The following is a 21,549-nucleotide window of genomic DNA, read 5'->3' on the forward strand; positions in this document are numbered from 1 at the left end:
GTACGTGTTGGTCACTGGGGGTCCAGTGCGCACGCGCCGGGTGTGGGAGGGTGTTTGCAGTCAGCCCTGACTGTTCTCTGCGTTAGATTATTGTTTGATTAGTGGTAATGATTAGGCTAATGTAAACTAATACGGTTAGAAATGTTATGTCATTCCTCGAGTACACAACCCTACTGAGATGAGAAAGTGAATTTCTACAGAATATAGACTTATCGGAAGTCTAAAGTCCAACTGGTGACTCCCACTGAACCTGACGGGAATTAGAACATCGTCAATCTTACATGATCTTTGTCGTAAAATCCCTCCAAGAGTGTTTAACTTTGTCTTTGTAGTCTGGTTTGCCGATTTTTTCTAAACATGCTATAAGAAACAATAGTAAATTTGGCGTATTAGATGCTGAATTGATTATATTATTTAATTAACGCCCTGTCCTTGCTGTGTCAAGGTCAGCTTACTTACATTGGTTTTCTGTTTGTTGCATATTATAGTTGGCTGAGTATCGTCAATTTTATTACAAGAGCCGAGTGTACTTATGAAAGAAGTGCACATTGATTACACTTTAGAGAAGTGCTTAATGATTCTATTGCACTTAACAACACATCATTAAAAATATTCTGCCGAGATTGACCATCACTGTTCGATTCTGAGGTCGTTTTCATTGGGGAAGCAAGTGACAAGTGGAAGGATTTTGATTCGCTCTTTTTCATTTAAAACACCGAATTTACTTTAAAAGACTTATTATATTTTTTTGTTTGCCATATAGAAATTATTTTTATTCCCGTCAATGGATAAAGATGCATGTATAGCAAAATATCTTGAAAATTAAGTTGGATTTATAGTATAAAGAGTCCTAGAAATCTTATGCATTCTTAGTTTTGACGATTTTGTGGTTAAAAACAAGTCAATATTGTGATTATATAACTAGGAGAATGAAATAAAAAAGAGTATTATTTAGATGTCGCACTCTTTGGAACTTTTTTGGTGATTATTGCACAATAATGGCGGACCAGTAATCAGTTGTTACGTTGTTATGATTGTTCTTCTGAGGATAAAGGTATACAAACAAACATGGAGGTCGTCCATGTTGACATCAGTCACCGGAACCAGTACAGTTCAACCTCCATATAATCACCACAAACCTAATCCGATGCTCATAAAGTATGATAATGACTTAATTAGGCAGCACAGTCTGCGTGCAATGCTGATAAATGCCAAGATGCGGGCGCGTGAACCTTGTTTCGCCTTAGGCTCGATAGGCGATACCCGCCATTTGATCGCAAGCGAACAAGAGTTAGTGACAGTAATTGTATGATTTACCATAAATTTTGAATTGCAATCCGAGAAAATTCGGAAGATGAACGATATCGGGTATGTGATACATTGCCAAAAATTTAAACATGGATTAAGATACACAAGTATATTGTCGCTACTTCCGTGCACGATAGAACACATTTAAATGAGAAGCTCCAAATTCTCTTATCTTGAGCTGAAAACATTCTTCAAATTTGCGGTGGTGTTCGATTACCCTCCATATTTCTGTAATAGATTTGTTAACAGCATTGAATTTCTAGCCGCGGGGAGAAAAAAAAAATAAAATATGCTTTGAATGATGTCGTTGTCTGATTTAATTATTTTATGCTTTGCTTGATAATCTAGTAAAACAGTACATAGTATCGAGGTAGTGACAAATAAAGATAAAATAATGTGCACTTTAATGTTCCGTACAAGTTTGTGCCTTTTTATAGAGTAAAGGTGTTATTTAGTATGTGTAACACCAAGAGACTGCTGACGTATCATCCGTGGTCTGGCGGCATAGTGTTAAAGAAAATATCAAGTCATTGGACGTTGCTGTTAAACAAATTATATCAAACAGAAATACAGGACAGTCCATGAGACCAAAATATTCCAAATCTAAGGCTGTGTCAGATTATATTCTCACTATTATATTCCCAGCTTGAATGGTAACCTTTTAAAGACTAAGTGGTATGAACGCCAGCGTTCTGTCATACACGGGGATGGGGTATCTTTGTGTGTAGACCGTGAGTAAAGGAGAACAATGATTTATAAATTAAATATGAAAAACGAACAATTATCACATGAAAAAGTCCATTTAAAGATAAATTCAAATTCTGAGTAGAGAAAACCAAGACCTCCAAGAACATTAGAGGTTGGATCAGGTGCCATGAGGGAGTAAGAATCCCCTGTACACCGTCCACAACCAACGTGTGCTCCTTGTCATGATAGGGGAAAATCCGAAGACAATTCATTGTGTAAATCATGGCCAACCAACTGTAAAATTATAGCACTCCAGAGTGCACGATTCTTCACGTCTATAACGGTTTTGTAGCATTACTATCATTATGAAATGTCTGTTCAAACTTTTCGGAACATGACAATATAAATTAGTTATGATCATGTACTGTACTTTTAATGATATATAATTCTGTTAAGTTATACCCGGGTAATAATAAAGTATAGTTCACATGATTATGTACTACACTTTAAACTTCATGTGTTTAGTTTTAGTTATGATCCTGTACAATGTACTATAATTTTATGATTACGTTTTAGTTTATATAATTTAGATTATATACTATTGTTGTACATGTATGCTCATCGTGAACTATAGTTTATATAAATGTAGTCTTACTAAAACATGTCATCATTAGTATAATTTATTACTGTTTTTAGGCCAGTGCAAATATTTCCCCATCCGAAAAATTCCATTTTTAGTGAGCCTGAAGCACGAGTGCATAATTTTCCTTGAGGTAAGCTATCTAATCCTTTTGACAAAAAAGCAATAATTATTGAATTACGATTCCATGATTAAATGAAACAATTTTTAAAAAGTCTATTTCTTTCAAGAAGCAAATGCCACCCTCTTACTTCAGTTATGGAAATCGACGCTTAAATATAATACACACGAGGCTTAGACATAACTGTGTGCTTAATAGCGATCTTTTTCGATGTAATGTAATCTTGAGTCCACTATGTTCTTGTGGAAGAGTGGAGGATTCTCATCATTATTTTTTCTCGTGCAAAAAATATACAGAAGCCAGGAAAGAATTTTTTGACAAATTTTTGCGAATGGGTAAATTACATACTGTCGATACTTACACCTTACTCTGGGGAGACAAATCGTTAAATGATTTTGAAAATGAATACCTATTCTCTATTGTACAAACTTTCATAAAAAAGTCAGGACGATTTGGTTGATATCATAATTATTTTGAATTGTAAATCTTATGCAACATTTCTATTACATATGAAATGTATTCTATTGAATGTGTTTTACTCTGATTATTATACATTATTATTATAATATTATTATTATTGTTATTTGATATTAAGCTGAAACCCATGTATGTAAATATGTTTTGGTATAATTTATATGTAGGGAACGGGCGTAATAAGTTTTTAGAACTTTTGCCCAATCCCATTTGTATAGTATAATCAATAAAATATGTTCAAATCAAATGAAACAAATTCGGTAACCAAATCTTGTTATAGTTCTTGATTGCAGTTTTAATCGAATGTAGTGAGAGTAGCGAGAATATGTAAACACGTTTTGAAATTTATTTATTTATGTCTAGTAATATAGAATTAAAAAATGTTTTTTTTTTTAAAAAGTTTTTAAAAATGTTCTTTTCTGAAAGTCGGATAGATTTAAATTGACTTATCATAACTAATTGTATCGATTCAAATGTTTTCAATCAATTTTTGGTCCAATGAAGGGGGAAAAGATATGTTTTGGTAAGTACACATAGAAGGTCAGGTACAGGTAAAATAATTATTTTCATAACTTAATTGTATCAATCGTGGAAGCTCATCTTTTTTTTCCAATGTAGAAAAAGTATTGACTTGGAGATTTGCAGTTGAATTTGAATATTTTCTATGTCTTTGGCGTTCGAACAGAGATGATGAAATTATTCAGTCATATGAAGGATATACCTGTATATTAATATGTTCAGTGAAAGCAAACTCTGCTGCTGATGCAATATTCACCACAAACTTTTTGCACTAGATAAACACTTATAAAAACCCTCTGTTTCAATAAGAACTTTTCGTGCCATTCAGAAAAACCCAGCTTTCTTTCGCTGACATCGCATTAAACTTGTATTTTTGGAGGGTGTAGTTGTTCAGTGTCTCACGAGTTTATGGTTAGAATGTCGGGAATAAACTTTCGAACGCCTCCTCGCAGTATGTCTTTAAGGCGAGCAGTGTGGTGAACAATATTTTCGAAACTATTTACAGAATCTGCAATTCAAAACAGATATGAATTGAAGTTTTTTGATACTGGAACAATATTAATGGGCAATAAAGGCTTGATAGGATTTTTAACATGCCAAAAATTTATATGGATTTTTTTCGCATAGAGAAAAAAACAGGTTAATAAAAGTTAATGGAGAGAAATGTCTGATAGATCGATTCTTCTCAACATGATGCTTAACTAGCAAACTAAAGACAGCGATAGATTTTGTAAAATACAGATAATAAAATCCAACTTTGATAGAGAGAATATTTCCGGTTTCTTTGACATTGTAATGGTGGCAATTTATTCATAGCGTTCCACCATAGTGACAACAATAAAACCACGTGACTTTTTGCGAGATTTCGTCGTTCCGGTGCGTGAAGATGTAAAGGATGTGGACGATCATCCATCACCGTGGCAATGAGCGCGACAGACGACAGTTCTGCTCTTGTCTCTTCGCTCTTTGGAATCATGGATTAATTGACTTCTGTTTTATTGCTCCAACTTGTCTATCTAATGGCGATGAATAACGTTTTTTTCACAATTTTTATCTCTTTGAAGCATCTGATTTTTTGCGTTTTATAAAATTCCCGATTATAAATCGTAAATATAAAAGAAATGAACGGAGCTTGTCGGGGATGATGTCGTTTTGTGAGAAGGATGAGATATAGAGATAAGGATTTCTATGCAAAGCGAGTTTTACATCAACACATCGAATATAATACACCTCAGATTCATCGACAGATTGATTTTGCTTAATTGAATATGAACAATTTCAGTTAATTGAATATCAATAAGTCGGATAGAGTTACGAGCAAATCTGATAAATTAAAGAATTTAACGTCGTATGGAAATGTATTTTGTCTATAGATTGTCATTAAGTTTTCCCAAGCCATTGTGTTTTCACGAGACGTTTTAATCTCGGGTACAAAAGTACTATACGTGTGAGTTGAAGTCAAAGTTCAAAAACAGTCCAGCACGCGGTTTTATCATTACTGAGGTCAGTCGTGGCCCTATTTATTTTGAAGTTCAGGGCGATTTTTTCCTTACTGAAACCCAGCGTGACTTTATCCTTAATGATGTCCAGCGTGAAGTTATTTTTACTAACGTTCAGCGTGGCTTCATCCTAACTGACGTTAAGCATGACTTTACCCCTACTGAAGTCCAGCGTGACTTAATCCTTACTTATGTCCAGCGTAAATTTATCTTTCCTGACTTCCAGCGTGACTTTATTCTTAATGACGTCCAGCGTGACTTTATCCTGACTGACGTCCAGCGTTGTTATTATGCTTTGTTTTATGGATAAATATTATACAATTTGTTACACTATATTTAGCTAGTTATAAGACTTTATCTTTCCTGATCTCCAGCGTGACTTTATCTTTACTGACGTGCAGCGCGTCTTTATTCTTACTGACGTCCAGCGTGACTTTATCTTTACTAACGTCCAGGGTGACTTTATCTTTACTGAATTCCAGCTTGACTTTATTCTTACTGACATCCATTGTGACTTTATTCTTACTGATGTCCAGCGTGACTCTATCTTTACTGCCGTCCAGCGTGTCTTAATCTTCACTGACGTTCAGCGCGTCTTTATTCTTATTGACGTCCATCGTGACTTTATCATTACTGACGTTCAGCGCGTCTTTATATTTACTGAAGTCCAGCGTGACTTTATCTTCACTGACGTCAAGCATGACTTTATCTTTATTATTATACCTCTCTTGATTTCCCCTTTATAAAATTAAGTAATTAGATCTAAACAATTCCCCAGAAATCGCTGTGTGTTAGTTTTTTTTGAGCTTATCCCTCGGCCGAAAGCTAGTCATGCTAATTCGCGGTTATAGTTTTTCATTGTGGCGTCATAATAGAGCGACGCAAAAACACAATGCCTCGTGACGTATTTCATATAACAAAAGCAACAAAATAAGACTTCCAGGAATACAGCTAGTCAAGATATGCACAAGGGAGATTACTCAAAAATAAATGATGTACTTCACAAAGATTACATCATAAAATGTGTATCAACTCCTCAAAAATTTACATCTCTAGAAATGAAGAAATAGAAATTTTACAAAGTATGAAACTACAACTCCAACCTTCATGCATATCACTAATCAATATACATGTAATAGAAACTTTATACATAAACACAAAATGCCAAATCAAAACATGAAGTTCATCATAATTTCATGAAGACAAAATGAGCAGAGCATAGTACAGTGTGATAAGGTAAGTAAGTTAAAATGTACATGAATTATAATATTTCAATTAATATTTAATAACTGCCATTTTAAGAATGAGTTTTAAATGGATGTACAAAATATTAGCAGCCTCTGACAAATTCATCTTCTATACTTGCACATAAATACAGTGTACACATCATGCTAATGCTAATAATTTAAACACATAACTTAACTTGCAAATAACAAGTAATGTATAATCTTTCTTATTTTCATTCACAGGATTACAGAAAAGAGGAAGGACACTAAGGTCTCGGCAAGAAAAAAATATAAAAGGTAAATAATTCTCACTACAAGACTTAATGCTTGAAATAACAATTTAAAAAAATTACACATAAAATCCACCAACCATATCAGTCCTAAAATTATCTCCCGATTAGCAACAAATTTTTTGACAATTAATGCATAAAATGAATACTTCATGAATATTTTCATCCCTATACTATTACTTACTGCTCAAAATTAACAATTAAATATACATGTATCAATGTCTCTTATTATAGTAGGGACGACTGTACCGGAAATGATCAGGTCTAAAGAGGTCATCCAAAGGAGACTGGTGCTCGGAAGGTCGTCGCGGGGGCTTCGGAATAATCTTCCTCGGCACTGTTACCACGGACTGCAATTTCCTTGGAGACTTCCTCGGGGACCGTCTGCGGGGGATAGGATGGTATTTTCCCCCCTCGCCGGGGCCATCATGAACAAACTTGAAGTCTGAAGAAGGATCAGATCCGGAATCCACCCTCTTCTTAAGATCCGATTTAGTGGTCTGATTCTGCCGAATAACTCGCCTCTGCCGCTCTATCTCCCTCTGGAGGCGGGCGTTCTCCTCTCTCAGGGATGACTGGATAAAGAACTCTTTAAGGAGCTTCTGGTCCTCCTCAGTCAACAGCTCGGGCAGGCAAGATTCGGTCGGTACAGCAGCTGCGGGAAGTGACTGAGGAGGTGGCAAAGAGGAAATGGAGCTGGAGGATGGCAGCGACGGCGGTGGCAAAGAGGAAATGGCAACAGGGAGAGTCTCTGGCTTGGCTGGCCTCCTCCTGGACTCCCAGTGGATGATCGACTCCTCCACCGTCAACGACCTCATCATTTCCTGCAAAACCTTGGAGTTGTCACGGACTGCCATAAAAACAGAACTGTCAGTGTCATAGTTCTCCCCTGCCCTCTTCTTGTGCTCCAAATGCCATCTGGGGTGCCTCAGGAACTTGGACTTGTGAACAACAGCAAAGTCACATAGAGTGCAATGGCAGGGATAGTCATCATACGTAAGGTGCTTGACGAAGATGTGGTTAGTGACTGCCAATTTCTCTCCTTTAAAACCACAGGGCTTACATTCATACACGTGCCCCCTCTTCCCAGCAGACGCTCTTAACAGGGAGGACATTATCTAAAATGTAAGAACCAATAACATATTACTGGTAATTATATAATGAATAACCCAACAACATAGTTGGTAAATCACAACCAATAAAAAATACTGGTAACATCCTAATGTAATTATTCATATATCATCTCTGCCTAATGAATCAGGGTCCCCCTCCTATTTCGCCAGATATGTTCTACTGGTTTCGATAGCACGAAAACGATTGGTCAGTTCCTTTGTACTGACTTTATCTTTACTGAAGTCCAGCGTGACTTTATTCTTACTAAATCCCAGCTTGACTTTATCCTCATTGACGTCCAGCATGACTTTTTTCTTACTAATGTCAAATGTGACTTTATTCTTACTAACGTCCAACGTGATTTTACCCTACTGAACTCCAGCGTGACTTTTTCCTTACTGACGTCCAGTGTGACTTTATCCATACTGACGTCTGGTGTGTCTCTATCTAAACTGACGTCCAGCGTGACTTTATCCTTACTAACGTCCGTGAATTTGTCTTTACTGACGTCCAGCATGAGTTTATCTTACTGAAGTCCAGCGTGGCTTTATCGTTACTGAAGTCCAGCGTCGTCATCCTTACTGATGACAAGCGTGACTTTATCTTTACTGACGTCCAGCATGACATTATCTTTACTGACTCCAGTGTGACTTTATCTTAAATGACGTCCAGCCTGACTTAATCCAAACTGAAGTCCAACTTGACTTTATTCTTACTGAATTCTAGCGTCACTTTACCTTCACTGACATCCAGCGTGACTTTACCCTTACTGACGTCCAGCATGACATTATCTTTACTGATTCCAGTGTGGCTTTATCTTTAATGACGTCCAGTGTGAGTTTTCTTTACTGACGTATAACGTAACTTTACTTCTACTGACATCCAACGTGACTTTTTCTTTACTGACGTACAGAGTAAATTTATCCATACTGAAGTCAAACGTAGCTTTATTCTTACTAATGTCCAACATCGATCAATCCATTCTGACGTCCAGCGTAACGTTATCCATACTGACGTTCGCGTGACTTTATCTTTACTAACGTCGAGCCTCACTTTATCTTACATCCAGCGTCACTTTCTCCATATACTGACGTCCAGTTTATCATTACTGACGTACAGCGTGACTTTATCTTTACTGACTTCCAGCGTGACTTTATCTTTACTGAATTCAAGCGTTACTTTATCTTTACTAACGTCCAGCGTGACTTTATCTTTACTGACTTCCAGCTTGACTTTATCTTTACTAACGTACAGCGTGACATTTTCTTTACTGACGTACAGTTTTACTTTATCCAAACTGAAGCTAAACGCGACTTATTCAAGGTGACTTTATTCCTACTGAAGTCCAGCGTGACTTTTCAATATCCAGCGTGACTCTGTCCTTACTGAAGTCCAACGTGACTTTATTCTTACTGAAGTCCTGCGTGACTTTTTCTTTGCTGACGTCAAGAGTGACATTCAGCGATTTCTTTATCTTTACTAAAGACCAGCGTGACTTTACCCTTCCTGACGTCGAGCATGACTTTATCCTGACTGAAGTTCAACGTGACTTTATCCTGACTGACGTCCATCGTGACTTTATCCTGACTGAATTCCAACGTGACTTTATCCTGACTGACGTCCAGCGTGACTCTATCCTTACTGAAGTTCAGCGAGACTCTATCCTTACTGATGTCAAGCGTGACTTTATCCTTACTGAATTCCAGCGTAACTTTATCTTTAGTGACATCCAGCGGACTTTATCCCTACTGAAGTCCAGCGTAACTTTATCTTTACTGACGTCCAGAGTAACTTTATCTTTACCGTATACCAGCGTGACTTTATCCTGACTGACGTCCAGCGTAACTTTATCTTTAGTGACCTCCAGCGTGACTTTATCCATACTGATATCCAGCATGACGTTGTCCATACTGACATCCAGCGTGACTTTATCCTTACTGACGTCCAGCGTGACTTTATCCATACTGACGTCCAGCGTGACTTTATCCATACTGACGTCCAGCGTGACTTTATCCATACTGACGTCCAGCGTGACTTTATCCAAACTGATATCCAGCATGACTTTGTCCATACTGACATCCAGCGTGACTTTATCCTTACTGACGTCCAGCGTGACTTTATCCATACTGACGTCCAGCGTGACTTTATCCATACTGACGTCCAGCGTGACTTTATCCATACTGATATCCAGCATGACTTTGTCCATACTGACATCCAGCGTGACTTTATCCTTACTGACGTCCAGCGTGACTTTATCCTTACTGACGTCCAGCGTGACTTTATCCTTACTGACATCCAGCATGACTTTATCTTTACTGACATCCAGAGTAACTTTATCTTTACCGAATACCAGCGTGACTTTATCCATACCGATGTCTAGTGTGACTTAATACTTACTGAAGTTTAGCGTGACTTTACCCTTTCTGACGTCCATCGTGACTTTATCTTAAAAGTTTCGGTGGCTTTTGCCTTACTGGCGTTTTCTTTAATAATGAAGTCCAGCAGGGCTTTATTCTGACTGAATCAAAACAGGCAATTAAAAGGAGTATTGCAAGTAATTTTTACAATAAAAAAATTTTAGTGATAATTATACATCTTCAAATTAAACACAGGAACATTAAGGACTACTGCTAATATTACGTTCATACGGGACATACATATGAATATAGTTGAGTTTTAGTTAAGTCTGGATTTTATCATTTTTTTTGCGTTTTTCAATGAAAAGTATATTGAGGATTTCTGACTTTTGTAATCAGAAATATAGCAATCCCTTTCATAGTTACTGAAATGATTACATTACCGATTACATTAACGTTGGTTGTCCTCTGTTGTCTCAGATGTTTCTTTTATACTATGGAAAATTACAAGAGGGAAATACAAATGGCCATACAATGTGACGACTGCTCATTTTAAATTTAACAAGCTGCAATTTGATAAACAAATGGGAGGAACCTTTGTGTTCAACTGTAATTGCTTTCTGCACACTACGGATCTGTGTTTGGACCAAGTTGTAAGAAATGTAAGCTTTTAGAAGATGAACAACAAAGAGTGATTTGACTCTTTATGAACCAAGAAAAACCGAGCCATTGAGTTTATTACTAAAAAGTAAAGACGAAAACGCCAATTCTTAATGTGATTAAATCGATAAACACGCGGGATAATATTGGAATTATTTTAACAAGAAGTAAAAATGAAAGAACTTTATGCATGAAGAGCAGGATGACGAGTTGTGAGCATTCGAACAAGACACTAATTAGCGCTGTATACGTATATTACACAATACGACTCTGACGAGAGATATGCTGGAGAATTTCAAAGTTAAGCAATTCAAATAAAACCAGAAATAATTAGTTTTAAACATGATCAGATGCGTAGTTTGCTTAAAAGTAAACTTTCACCCGAAATCACGCGATGTGCGTTTATTTGCTCATCTTTGTATCAAAGGCCTCAGTGCCTTCTTTACTTACTGCTTTATCACTTTCAGCTTTACAGCTTATCAATATTTTGAATAAAATACAATCAGAAACTATAGAAAATGGGTATAAGAGAAGAAAACTACTATAAAGATTAAAAAATGACACTCATATGCTTACGATTTTGGGCTCAGTCATTATTATTTGGATCAGAACTGTTAACTTTCTACTGTTTAATAAAAATCTTGAATCTGTTATGTCAGCCATCGGTTAATTAATTCTCCCACTTTCATTCATTGATATTGCCTTTCCTTCTTCCAGAGTTCACGCGCACTTCCGGTTCACGCAATAACTCGAAGTTCTTGAGCTTCTGAAATCAAAACTCCCAATAACTGAGGGCAGGCGAGATCTCGGACAATGGGAGTCAAAAGAAACTCAATAACGTGAGTGTGTTAGGTCACCGGAACAGAAAACAACTTCCGGTGTAGTGTTTGATAGCGAATAGAGCAACACAGAATAAAAGGTCATTGAATCTGATTAAAACTGTGGACTGTCATTCAGACTAACCGATAGATTCACTCATCGGGTATCAATGAGCATATTTCTATTCAATTCATACAAAATTTACCATGGGATTATAAGAATTCACAATATACAGTATGCGTCCTAGAAAAGGAATGAAACTCGGATAAGAGAATCAAAGTACTAAACTACAAAGACAAATGTTTTACATAAACAGATTTTATAAAGAAGTGCACACTAAATCCAAAAAAATAAGTATTCATTGAAGAATGTTTATAAACAGTAGCGTTAACATTCCATTGCCAAGACATCCGCTGAAGTGTTGCCGTCAAAAGTAAAAACTGCTATCAAAGCCCTCTGTGTGCTGTTATTGTCAAAACTCTAAAAGTACTGTTGTTGTTAATTGTTAAATTCCGTCAAACCTCCCCAAGTACTCTTGTTGTCAAACCTCTTCAAGTACTCTTGTTGTCAAACCTCTTCAAGTACTCTTGTTGTCAAACCTCTTCAAGTACCCTTGTTGTCAAACCTCTTCAAGTACTCTTGTTGTCAAAACTCTCCAAGTACTCTTTGTCAAAACTCTCCAAGTATTACTGCCTTCAAAACTCTCCAAGTACTTCTGCCTTCAAATCTCGTCATTAGTACTATTGCGGTCAAGACTCTCCATGTACTGCTGCCGTCAAAACTCCCCAAGTACTGTTGTCAAAACTCTCCAAGTACTCTTCTTGTCAAAACTCTCCAAGTACTCTTCTTGTCAAAACTCTCAAAGTGCTGCTGCCGTCAAAACTCTCCAAGTACTTCTGCCGTCAAAACTCCCCAAGTACTTTTGCCGACAAATGTTTTCAAGAACTTTTGCCGTCAAAGCTCTTCAATAGTACTTCTGTCGTCAAAACTCTAAAAGTACTGTTGTTGTCAAAATCCTTCAAATCTCTCCAAGTACTGTCGTCAATACTCTTTTAAGACTTTTGTCTTTAAAACTCTCCAAGTGCTCCTACTGTATATCTCTAAGCAGTGCTGTTGTCAAACTCTTCAATTACTGTTGCTGTCAAAACTCACCAAGTGCTTTCGGCATTTAGTCGTCCACGTAATATCGCCATCAAGGTGTTTGTTTTAATTTACTTTTGGACATTATAATTAGAAATGGTAGTAAAAAGTCTGGATGTGTCCGGAGTCCATTGTACTTTTATATGAAAACCTTCATAGCATATGCATTTTTTTCGAAATAATTTTCGTTTACTTTAAGTACACTAACTTTGATATGTTGAACTTTGAATAAATTAATTTGACCATTGAACGTGAACTCTCTCTCTCTCTCTCTCTTTTGGACAGATTTCCTATGCTGAATTCTGAACACGATTCTTGAGGGTGATATTGTGTTGCACAGTAGGAACAAGTTCGTAGCTAGAACATGCTTTGTTTGGCCAAATTATCTTATTTTTAATCTGGATCTAAATATACAACAAAAACATAACAATGAAACGGGTATGCCGCACAATTTATAGGATAGACCGATGAATCAGCCTAATTATTAGAAAGTGATTAATGTGAAATCGACCTCGGTATTAATCCCTCGGCTCGGTAATTGAAAAACGGAATCAGGAGAAAGTTGGACAGGCTATTGATAATCTCGTTGACAAATTTGATGAAATAATCCGGCTGATTCAGGCCCGACTTCTGGGTAGCCAGGTGCCCAGAGTGTGTGTTTCCCTGATTACCCTCACAGCAAGGTGCGATTAATAACAACTTGTCTAAAGATCGACAACTCTAATCGAACTTTAATTCATCCCAAAGTACCTTAAATCACCTACTGATCACTTTTCAAAACTTGACGATTATTTGCTGAATTCCTGTGTATCGGGCCTCGCGTTAAGCGATGTCTAGGTTTGTTGATTCGGGGGTTAGAGGATCAAATGTCGCCACTGTTCCCCTGTTGACTTCTGCTGGGGATAAGGTTGAATCGGGGACAACAGGGTCCGCGAGAAAATACCTTCATTTTGACACTCTTTTGATGAGGGGAGATTCCAACATACCGGGTAATTCGGCAAACATACCCTCGTGAAGGAAGTAGGTGAAAAAACATCAAACAGTTAGTAGCTGCAGTCTTAAATCAGAGAAACTAGATATGAGTAGGCCTCTATTTCATGTTTATAACGTACATGATCGTTGCTAAAATATATTATACTTCCAAGTAAATTGGTTGAATCTGATTAGTTGAGAAACATTTGTTAAAAAACGGTATTACCCGCTGAATAATGATGCCACGCCCTCCAGCATTGCAACAGTCAACTGCCTTTATGTTAGTCCACTGCAGATACGTAGTACCCGGTATAATTTTTTTAAGGGCAGAAGTAATTAAATGATAACAATAAGTGTTTTACAAATGCAAGCCAAAATCCAAGGTCAAGATCAAAAGATAAAAATGTGGTTACCAAATGAATGTGTCTAAAATGCTATGCTTGTGAACTTACTATGACAGATTAAACACAAACCATTCAAAAGTTATAGCCAGATTAAACTTTTTTAAAATGTGGGTCAAAGTCCAAGGTCATAGGGTCGAAATAATGTACCCAGGGAAAGGCCTTGTCGTAAAAAATATACCTGTGAAAATATTAAAGCTGTAGCACAAACTATTCAAAAATTATGACCAAGGTTAAGTTTTTTTTTTTCAAAAGTAGGTCAAACTGTAAGGTCAGGTCAAAAGAATAAAACTGTTGATATCCGAAGGAAGGTCTTATCACAAAGAATATAACATCTTCGAAATATGAAGGTCCTAGTACTAACAATTCAAAAGTTATGGCCAGGGTTAAAGTTTTTTAATGGGTCAAAATTTAAATGCCAAGGTCGAGAGATCAAAAATACTTATATCCTTAAAAGGATCTTTTGACTTTTCACAAATTTTGAAGTATGAAAGTCATAGCGCCAACTGTGCAAATGACTTTAAGCTATGACCAAGGTTAAAGTTTGAATAATTATTTTGGTAAATGTGGGTCAAACTCAAAGTTCAAGGTCAAATACCAGGATATATCAGCACGGTACACATGTGAAATATGAAAATCATAGTTTCAAGCAATCAAAAGTTATGGGCAAAGTTTTCGTGGACAAACACACACAGCTAGACAGACAGACAGATGGACGGACAATGCTAAAACTACTCCCCGAATCTTTGTTTACGGGGACATAAAAATATTTAAAGTTATCTTGTCTAAAAAAAATTTTGCTTTGGATTTTTCTTTTCTTTTGAAAAAAAGGAGATATTTTTAAATCATCATCACCTATCGTACAAAGAAGGATAACTCTTAGACGCATTTCGGAAATTGCATTTCCTTCATCCTATTACAATTTATTACCGACATTGAGGTTTCCGGTTTAAGAAAAAAACTCATTTTCTCGATGCCGGCTAGGAAACTTTCAATGATTTTCAGACAATACGAGGCACCATGACTCTAGGACTGAAATGTATTTGTTTACTTCTATTCTTGTCTTCCGTTTATGTGATAGGAATGTTTATTTTTGCAAAAGGATTTCTATTGAAGCGTGTTGTGATAGAAAAGAATAGCACATGTGCTGTGAACTTCGCTCATCAAAATGACCTACATGGGGGTGAAGGGTGCTGGATGCACAGAAGCTACAAACGGGCGATCATTATTGTCATAGATGCAATGAAGTACGAGTTCATGCGCTATGATAACGAATCGCTACACAATATTCCATACAAAAATAAGTTGTCTGTGATAAACGATTTATTGACAACCAAACCTTTAAATTCAAAATTGTACAAATTCTTAGCAGACCCTCCCACAACAACGTTACAGAGATTAAAGGGACTGACAACAGGGAGTCTCCCCACCTTTGTTGATGCTGGTGCTAATTTCGCTAGTTCTGAAATTACAGAGGATAACTTCATCGATCAGCTGATTAAACAGGGCAAGACGATAACATTTATGGGAGATGACACCTGGATGGGCCTCTACCCTGGGCGATTCAAAAGAGCATTTCCTTTCCCATCATTCAATGTTAAGGATCTGCACACAGTCGATAATGGAATCCTGAGAAATCTTCTACCAGAGCTACAGAAGCCAGACTGGGATGTGGCCATTGCTCATTTTCTGGGTGTAGATCACTGTGGACATAGATACGGTCCTGACCATCCGGCCATGGCAGAAAAACTGACACAGATGAATGACATGATAGTGTAATAAAAGATTCATTATTTTGTTTATTTTTTAATTAAATTAGTAATTTGCACTTACAGGAAAGACAGATGTTCTATTCTTCTTATAAAAATGTTATAAACATTTGCCACTTACATGTACAGTAATCAAGTAGAATAATGTCTAATAGAATGGTTTCTTTTGTAGAAATGTGACCAAACAGATGGCCTCTGATACTGTGCTGTTTGTTTTTGGGGATCACGGAATGACAAGGACGGGGGACCACGGAGGGGACAGCAGGGATGAACTGGAGGCTGGTCTGTTTATGTACAGCCCCTCCCAGCTAACATCTGTACCTGATCATGTAGGTTATTATTTACCTTAAAGTTAATGTAGTATTTTTGTTCTATTATTGAAAAACATGTACTTATAAAGTTCATTAACAATCATTTTAAATCTTTTCTCTCAGTATTTTGGTTTCATGTTTTTTTTTTCTGACGTGATCCTGCTGATCCTTTAACCTCTTCACTCACTGCACAGATGGAAAACCTCCATGTGAAAAAAATCAGAAGTGTTAATAAATATGTTCTATATAAATTTACATTGTTCATGTTGTTAGATAAAAGAATTCACCATGTTACTCGTGTTATCAATCTTATTAATACAGTGACAATTTCTTTTAAATTCCATTCTCATTTTTATGCACTAGATATTCTTTTTTGTTTATTATACGCCCGTCTTAAGACGGGACATATTATCTTATAGGCTTCATGTCCGTCCGTCCGTTAATTCCTGTCCGGCTCATAACTTGAATACTATTAGGCCTAGGATTACAATCTTTGTAGACGGTGTGTCGCGCACTTTACCTTTAATAAAGATGTGGAAAAATCCTGTCCTGCTCATAACTAGAAAACTATTAGACCTAGAGCTTTCAAACTTGGCAAACGTATACATCTAAAGTAGAAGGTGTGTCGCGGTCTATTTCGAGGTCACTGTGACCTTTAATTAAAGTGAATTTTTTTAAAAAACTAAGTCTTTTAAATTCTAAATTTCATAATCCTAAACAATGTAAAAATATAGTTGTATGCTTATTTAAAAATGTTAAATTAAGTAAAAACTTATTTTTTCATTATATACTTTACAGCAATCTGTAACAAATGTTTATGCTCAGTTTCTCTCATAATTATCAAGCACTGGTCAAGAAGAACTTTGATAGCAGAAATTTGCATGTCAAATTGGAGAGAAATTAATGAGTTTATTGTCAGGAGCTAAGAGCATCTCTAGATTTGATGCAGATGTTATCTTAATTTATCTCTTGGGAGCCTCATAGTTGCTTGTGCTAATTAAGAGTTCTTGATGGCTAGTCCAGATAAAGATCTTTCAATTGATGTAATGTAATTAAAACAAATTGATGTTTTAGAGTATGATTAAAACTAAATTAGTATTGTATAATATGATTAAAACTAATTATATATGTGTTCATTGAAAAAAAAAATTATATTTTCAATTTTTATATATTTGCAACAAAGATGCTATTGCAAAATATGGAAAAATCCTGTCAGGCTCATAACTAGAAAACTATTAGACCTAGAGCTTTCAAACTTGGCAAAAGTATACATCTAAAGTAAAATTTCAAGGTCACTGTGACCTTTAATTAAAGTGAATTTTTTAAAAAAAACTATGTCTTTTAAATTCTAAATTTCATAATCCACTTATTTAAAAATGTTATATTGTAAAAACTTATTTTTCATTATATACTTTACAGCAATCTGTAACAAATGTTTATGTTAATAAATATATTGAATATTTAAATTTAAATTAGAGAGAAATTAATGAGTTTATTGTCAAAAGAATTCACTGATGCAGCTGTTATCTTAATTTATCTCTTTATCAAAAAGATCTTATTGATACAGTGACTAGTGTATGATTAAAACTTTTAATATGATTAAAACTAATTATACAGTTCATTGAAAAAAAAAAAATTATATTTCAATTTTTATATATGCGACAAATTTTTTTGTGTATTTTTTTTTTTTCTTAGAGATGTATAATAAGAAATGGAAATTAATTGAAATCTGTGTGTGGTTGAGCATCCTAACCAATATATGTTTCTGTAAGGTTATATCTTTAAAATGATTAACTTGTGTGGTTGAAGTTTAAGTAAGATTATATATCTTTTTTTTATTTTTCTCCAGTTATTTCACAGTGTGAAGGCCCTGAGACTGAATGCTCACCAGATCAACACTTACCTACAGGAGTACTTCCAGCATTCGTCGGACTTCCCCATCCAGACGTACTACCAGCTGAAGAGCGTCCTCGACACGGCGGAGTCCGAGTTAAACACCCTGCTGTCGGAGTCAGTCCAGGACGGGGAAAGTTCCCTAATGGAGGAGAAGCTGCGGAATCTCAGAGACAAATACACGTTCTACATCGACAAAGTTGGGGGGACAGCGGAGGGGGTCTGGGCCCAGTTTGATGTTATGTCTATGTGCATTGGGGTCCTGACTCTGTTTTTAGCCCTGAGTGTTAATGTTTACTTTATAAAGATCTCATTTTGGTGGAAGAAGGACATTCCCGCCACAGTTCTGGTTGTGTTCTTGGTTTCCCTGGTTTATCTGGCATTCGCTGTGTTTCAGTCTTTTTTTATCGGTGAAAGCTACAGTGCAATGATGGTGTTTTTGATGGGAAGTTGTCTCATTTTTGGAGTTTCGCTGTTGATTTATAATTTCAAGAGCAAGAATCCCCTTATTCTGAATGCCAAAGAAGAACATGATTTAGGAATTGAATCTCTGGAGTTTGTTTTCGCTGTTTTTATAACTTTTCTCACTTTTGTGACTTACTTCTCCAACAGCTTTGTTGTCAATGAGGACTCTATAACTATGTACTTGCTTCAATCTCTCTCATGGATTCTCACATTCTTCACATTAAAACATGTCCTACGACTGTCTGACACACCAGTAGATCCCAAAACAAAAAAGCAGAAGCCGCCCCGACACTTTGACATCATGAGAGTCCTGACCCACCCCGCCCTGGTCCTGATTTTCCTGACCCTGGCCTGGAGTCTGTTCCTGAGACTGTCAGCGGTGTTCCGAGTGTGTCGGGAAGAACAGCACCAATGTGAAGCCTCCGTCTTCCTGCAGCCTCTGGGAAATCTAAACAGTCAGGAAGGGGTGAAGAATGTCCGGTACTTCTTCACTCTGGTCTGTTTAGTCATCATGGTGCTAGTGATTCGTCAGGTGATGAAACATTTCGGGAATCTGAATGGTTTCCGTCCCCCTGTGTTGGGGGTAACCTACCTCCTCCCCTTGTCTGCCCTGTTTTGCTCCCTTCACTGGGCATTACAGGGACTCCCTCAGAAATCTCTGGACAGCCTTCCTCCCTGGCAGCAGGTCCTCCTTCCCAGGGTAATGTATGTTCTGGTCGCTCTGTTCCTTTTACTTCTGATCTATGACCCTCTCTGTATTTTTGTTGTGCTGAGATCAAAACAGCTGGTTATGGAAGACGATAAGCAACTCATACCCAATATTTACCATCAGCTAAAACAGAATTTGGAGGAGAAGGAAGATAAACCTCCATTAGTTTATGGACTGGCCACCTCCTTTACAGCAGCCACTGTTGCTATGGTAACTGTGGGCTTGGTGCTTCTTGGCCTGTTGCTAGGTGATGGACTGATGCCAAGTTTGTTGCTCGTCATTTTTTCTGTATATTGCCTTCTTGAAATCATCGCAATCAGAGAAACAATAAGTAAGTGTGAAGCATTCTCTGTAATTATAAATAACACCAATGGTTAAAAGTGTTGTGTTCATTATTTTTGAATATTTTTAACTAATGTAACATAGGTTAAGAATTGAATTAATACTGGGGTATGTTTGTCATTATAAGGGAACATGAGCACTGAAATATCTTGCATTACATGAGTTATTTAAAGTTTTTCAAACTACAGAGACCATTTTGATACTAAACTGAAAAAAAAAATAGTGCTGTGTGTTAAAATATTTCCTGGATGTAGATCAATTGTGTCAACTATCTCTAAGCATTCTGGAATGAGAAATTTTTAATTAAAGCATGTGTTTGATATACATGAATGTAAATATATTTTTTAGATTTGCCTGTGTCTCTGTGGACCAGTCTAGTCTTCCTCTGTGTGCTAGCCTCTGTTTTCTTCTACGCCACTGGTCACCAGGCAACCATCCCAACCATTCGCTGGGAGTCAGCATTTATTGGTCTCCATGGAGATTTCACCAACAACATTCTGCCAGCAATACTCATTCACCTCAACACATTTTCCTCTCATGTGCTAGCAGCAGTTATATGCCCTTTGATCCTATTCTGGCCTAAAACAGGTGGACTGATAACCCGATGGGTCATAGGGGTCAACAGGAAGGACAACCCTGACTGGATTGGAGATTTCTGTTTCCATGACAACAAGGAAAACTTCAGAATGCAGATATTCAGAATATACTCATATGTCTTTCTATATCAGGGATTTAAGGTGAGATTTTTAGTAGAATATGCTTTAATATATAAATTATTGAACTGAATCGAAATATTAAACTTTAAGGACATGCAACACATAATACACTAAAATTGTACAGTACAAGTTTATACAATCATCCTCCGTCTGTTTTTGTCATATTCTATATACATGTATAGCAAATGTTGTCCGACATCCATGGCCTATGTGGATTTCAATTGGCCCCAGTGCTGCATCAACATAAGTTGTTACTGTTGCTTTAGAATCAGATTAAAATCAGATCCCTTGATCCACTCACATAGCTGGCTATGTAAGCAGATCAAGGGAACTTCAGGATTTTAATCAGATTGTGTTGCTTTACCAATTCCCAGCACTAAATGTAAACGTACAGGTTTTCATGGAATCGTTTTTCACAGTAGAAATGTCTCACTGCTTATGGCCCTGAATTTCAAGTAAAAGTTTTATTCTTGCAAGAAACAACAGGCAGACAATCAATCAAAAATAATTTCTGAGTAAAGGATGATAGGGAATGAATTATCTTCCCCTGCTGCAAAATTCCAGAGCCTTTAATATCTTTATTCAAAATTGGGTAAATATTCAAGCCATTCAGCAAGTTATGCAATTTTTGAGGTAAATAATTATGCTCATGCAATGTTTTGATTAACTAAAAAAAATAAAATCAACATTTAGATTTTAACAGTAACTGTTTTTGTATTTGTAGATTTGTGGATCTGTCCTTGCTGCCTTTCTACACAGAAGACACTTAATGGTGTGGAAGATATTTGCTCCACGTTTTGTGTTTGAAGCAATGACCAGTTTCACTGTTTATGCTTTGTCTATTGTCATATTCATATTTCTACTACGTGTAGACTCAGCACTCACAAAATGGATGAAAAATTTTACAAAGAAATAAAATGGTTGTAACGTTTTTGTTCTTTGTAATTTCACTCCATTCCACTCCACCTATACAGCTGGACTCATTTTTTGTAAGATTTTCCCTGTACACTTCTATGTTAAACTTTTTTTTGTTTGGTCATTGGGACCCCACCCTAATCTCAGGAGGCAGGATCATGGACCAGCCTAAATCTTCACCACATGAGGATTGATGCTTTCTT

The 21,549-nt window shown here is 36.5% G+C and overlaps 1 protein-coding gene across 1 annotated transcript; it reads left to right on the forward strand.

The window, feature by feature from the left end:
- The first annotated feature begins 15,179 nt into the window (after nt 1-15,179).
- Nucleotides 15,180-21,360, forward strand: LOC134274225 (GPI ethanolamine phosphate transferase 3-like). Its single transcript, XM_062756485.1, is given in 6 exon segments — nt 15,180-16,001; nt 16,168-16,428; nt 16,889-16,928; nt 18,156-19,704; nt 20,064-20,452; nt 21,156-21,360. Coding segments are annotated over 6 exon segments (3,186 nt in total). The 5' UTR covers nt 15,180-15,246; the 3' UTR covers nt 21,348-21,360.
- The last annotated feature ends 189 nt before the right edge of the window (nt 21,361-21,549 follow it).

This window comes from Saccostrea cucullata, unplaced genomic scaffold (assembly GCF_032062105.1).
Source record: "Saccostrea cucullata isolate Sc308-1 unplaced genomic scaffold, CSIRO_AGI_Scuc_v1 ctg290, whole genome shotgun sequence".
NCBI lineage: Eukaryota > Metazoa > Mollusca > Bivalvia > Ostreida > Ostreidae > Saccostrea > Saccostrea cuccullata.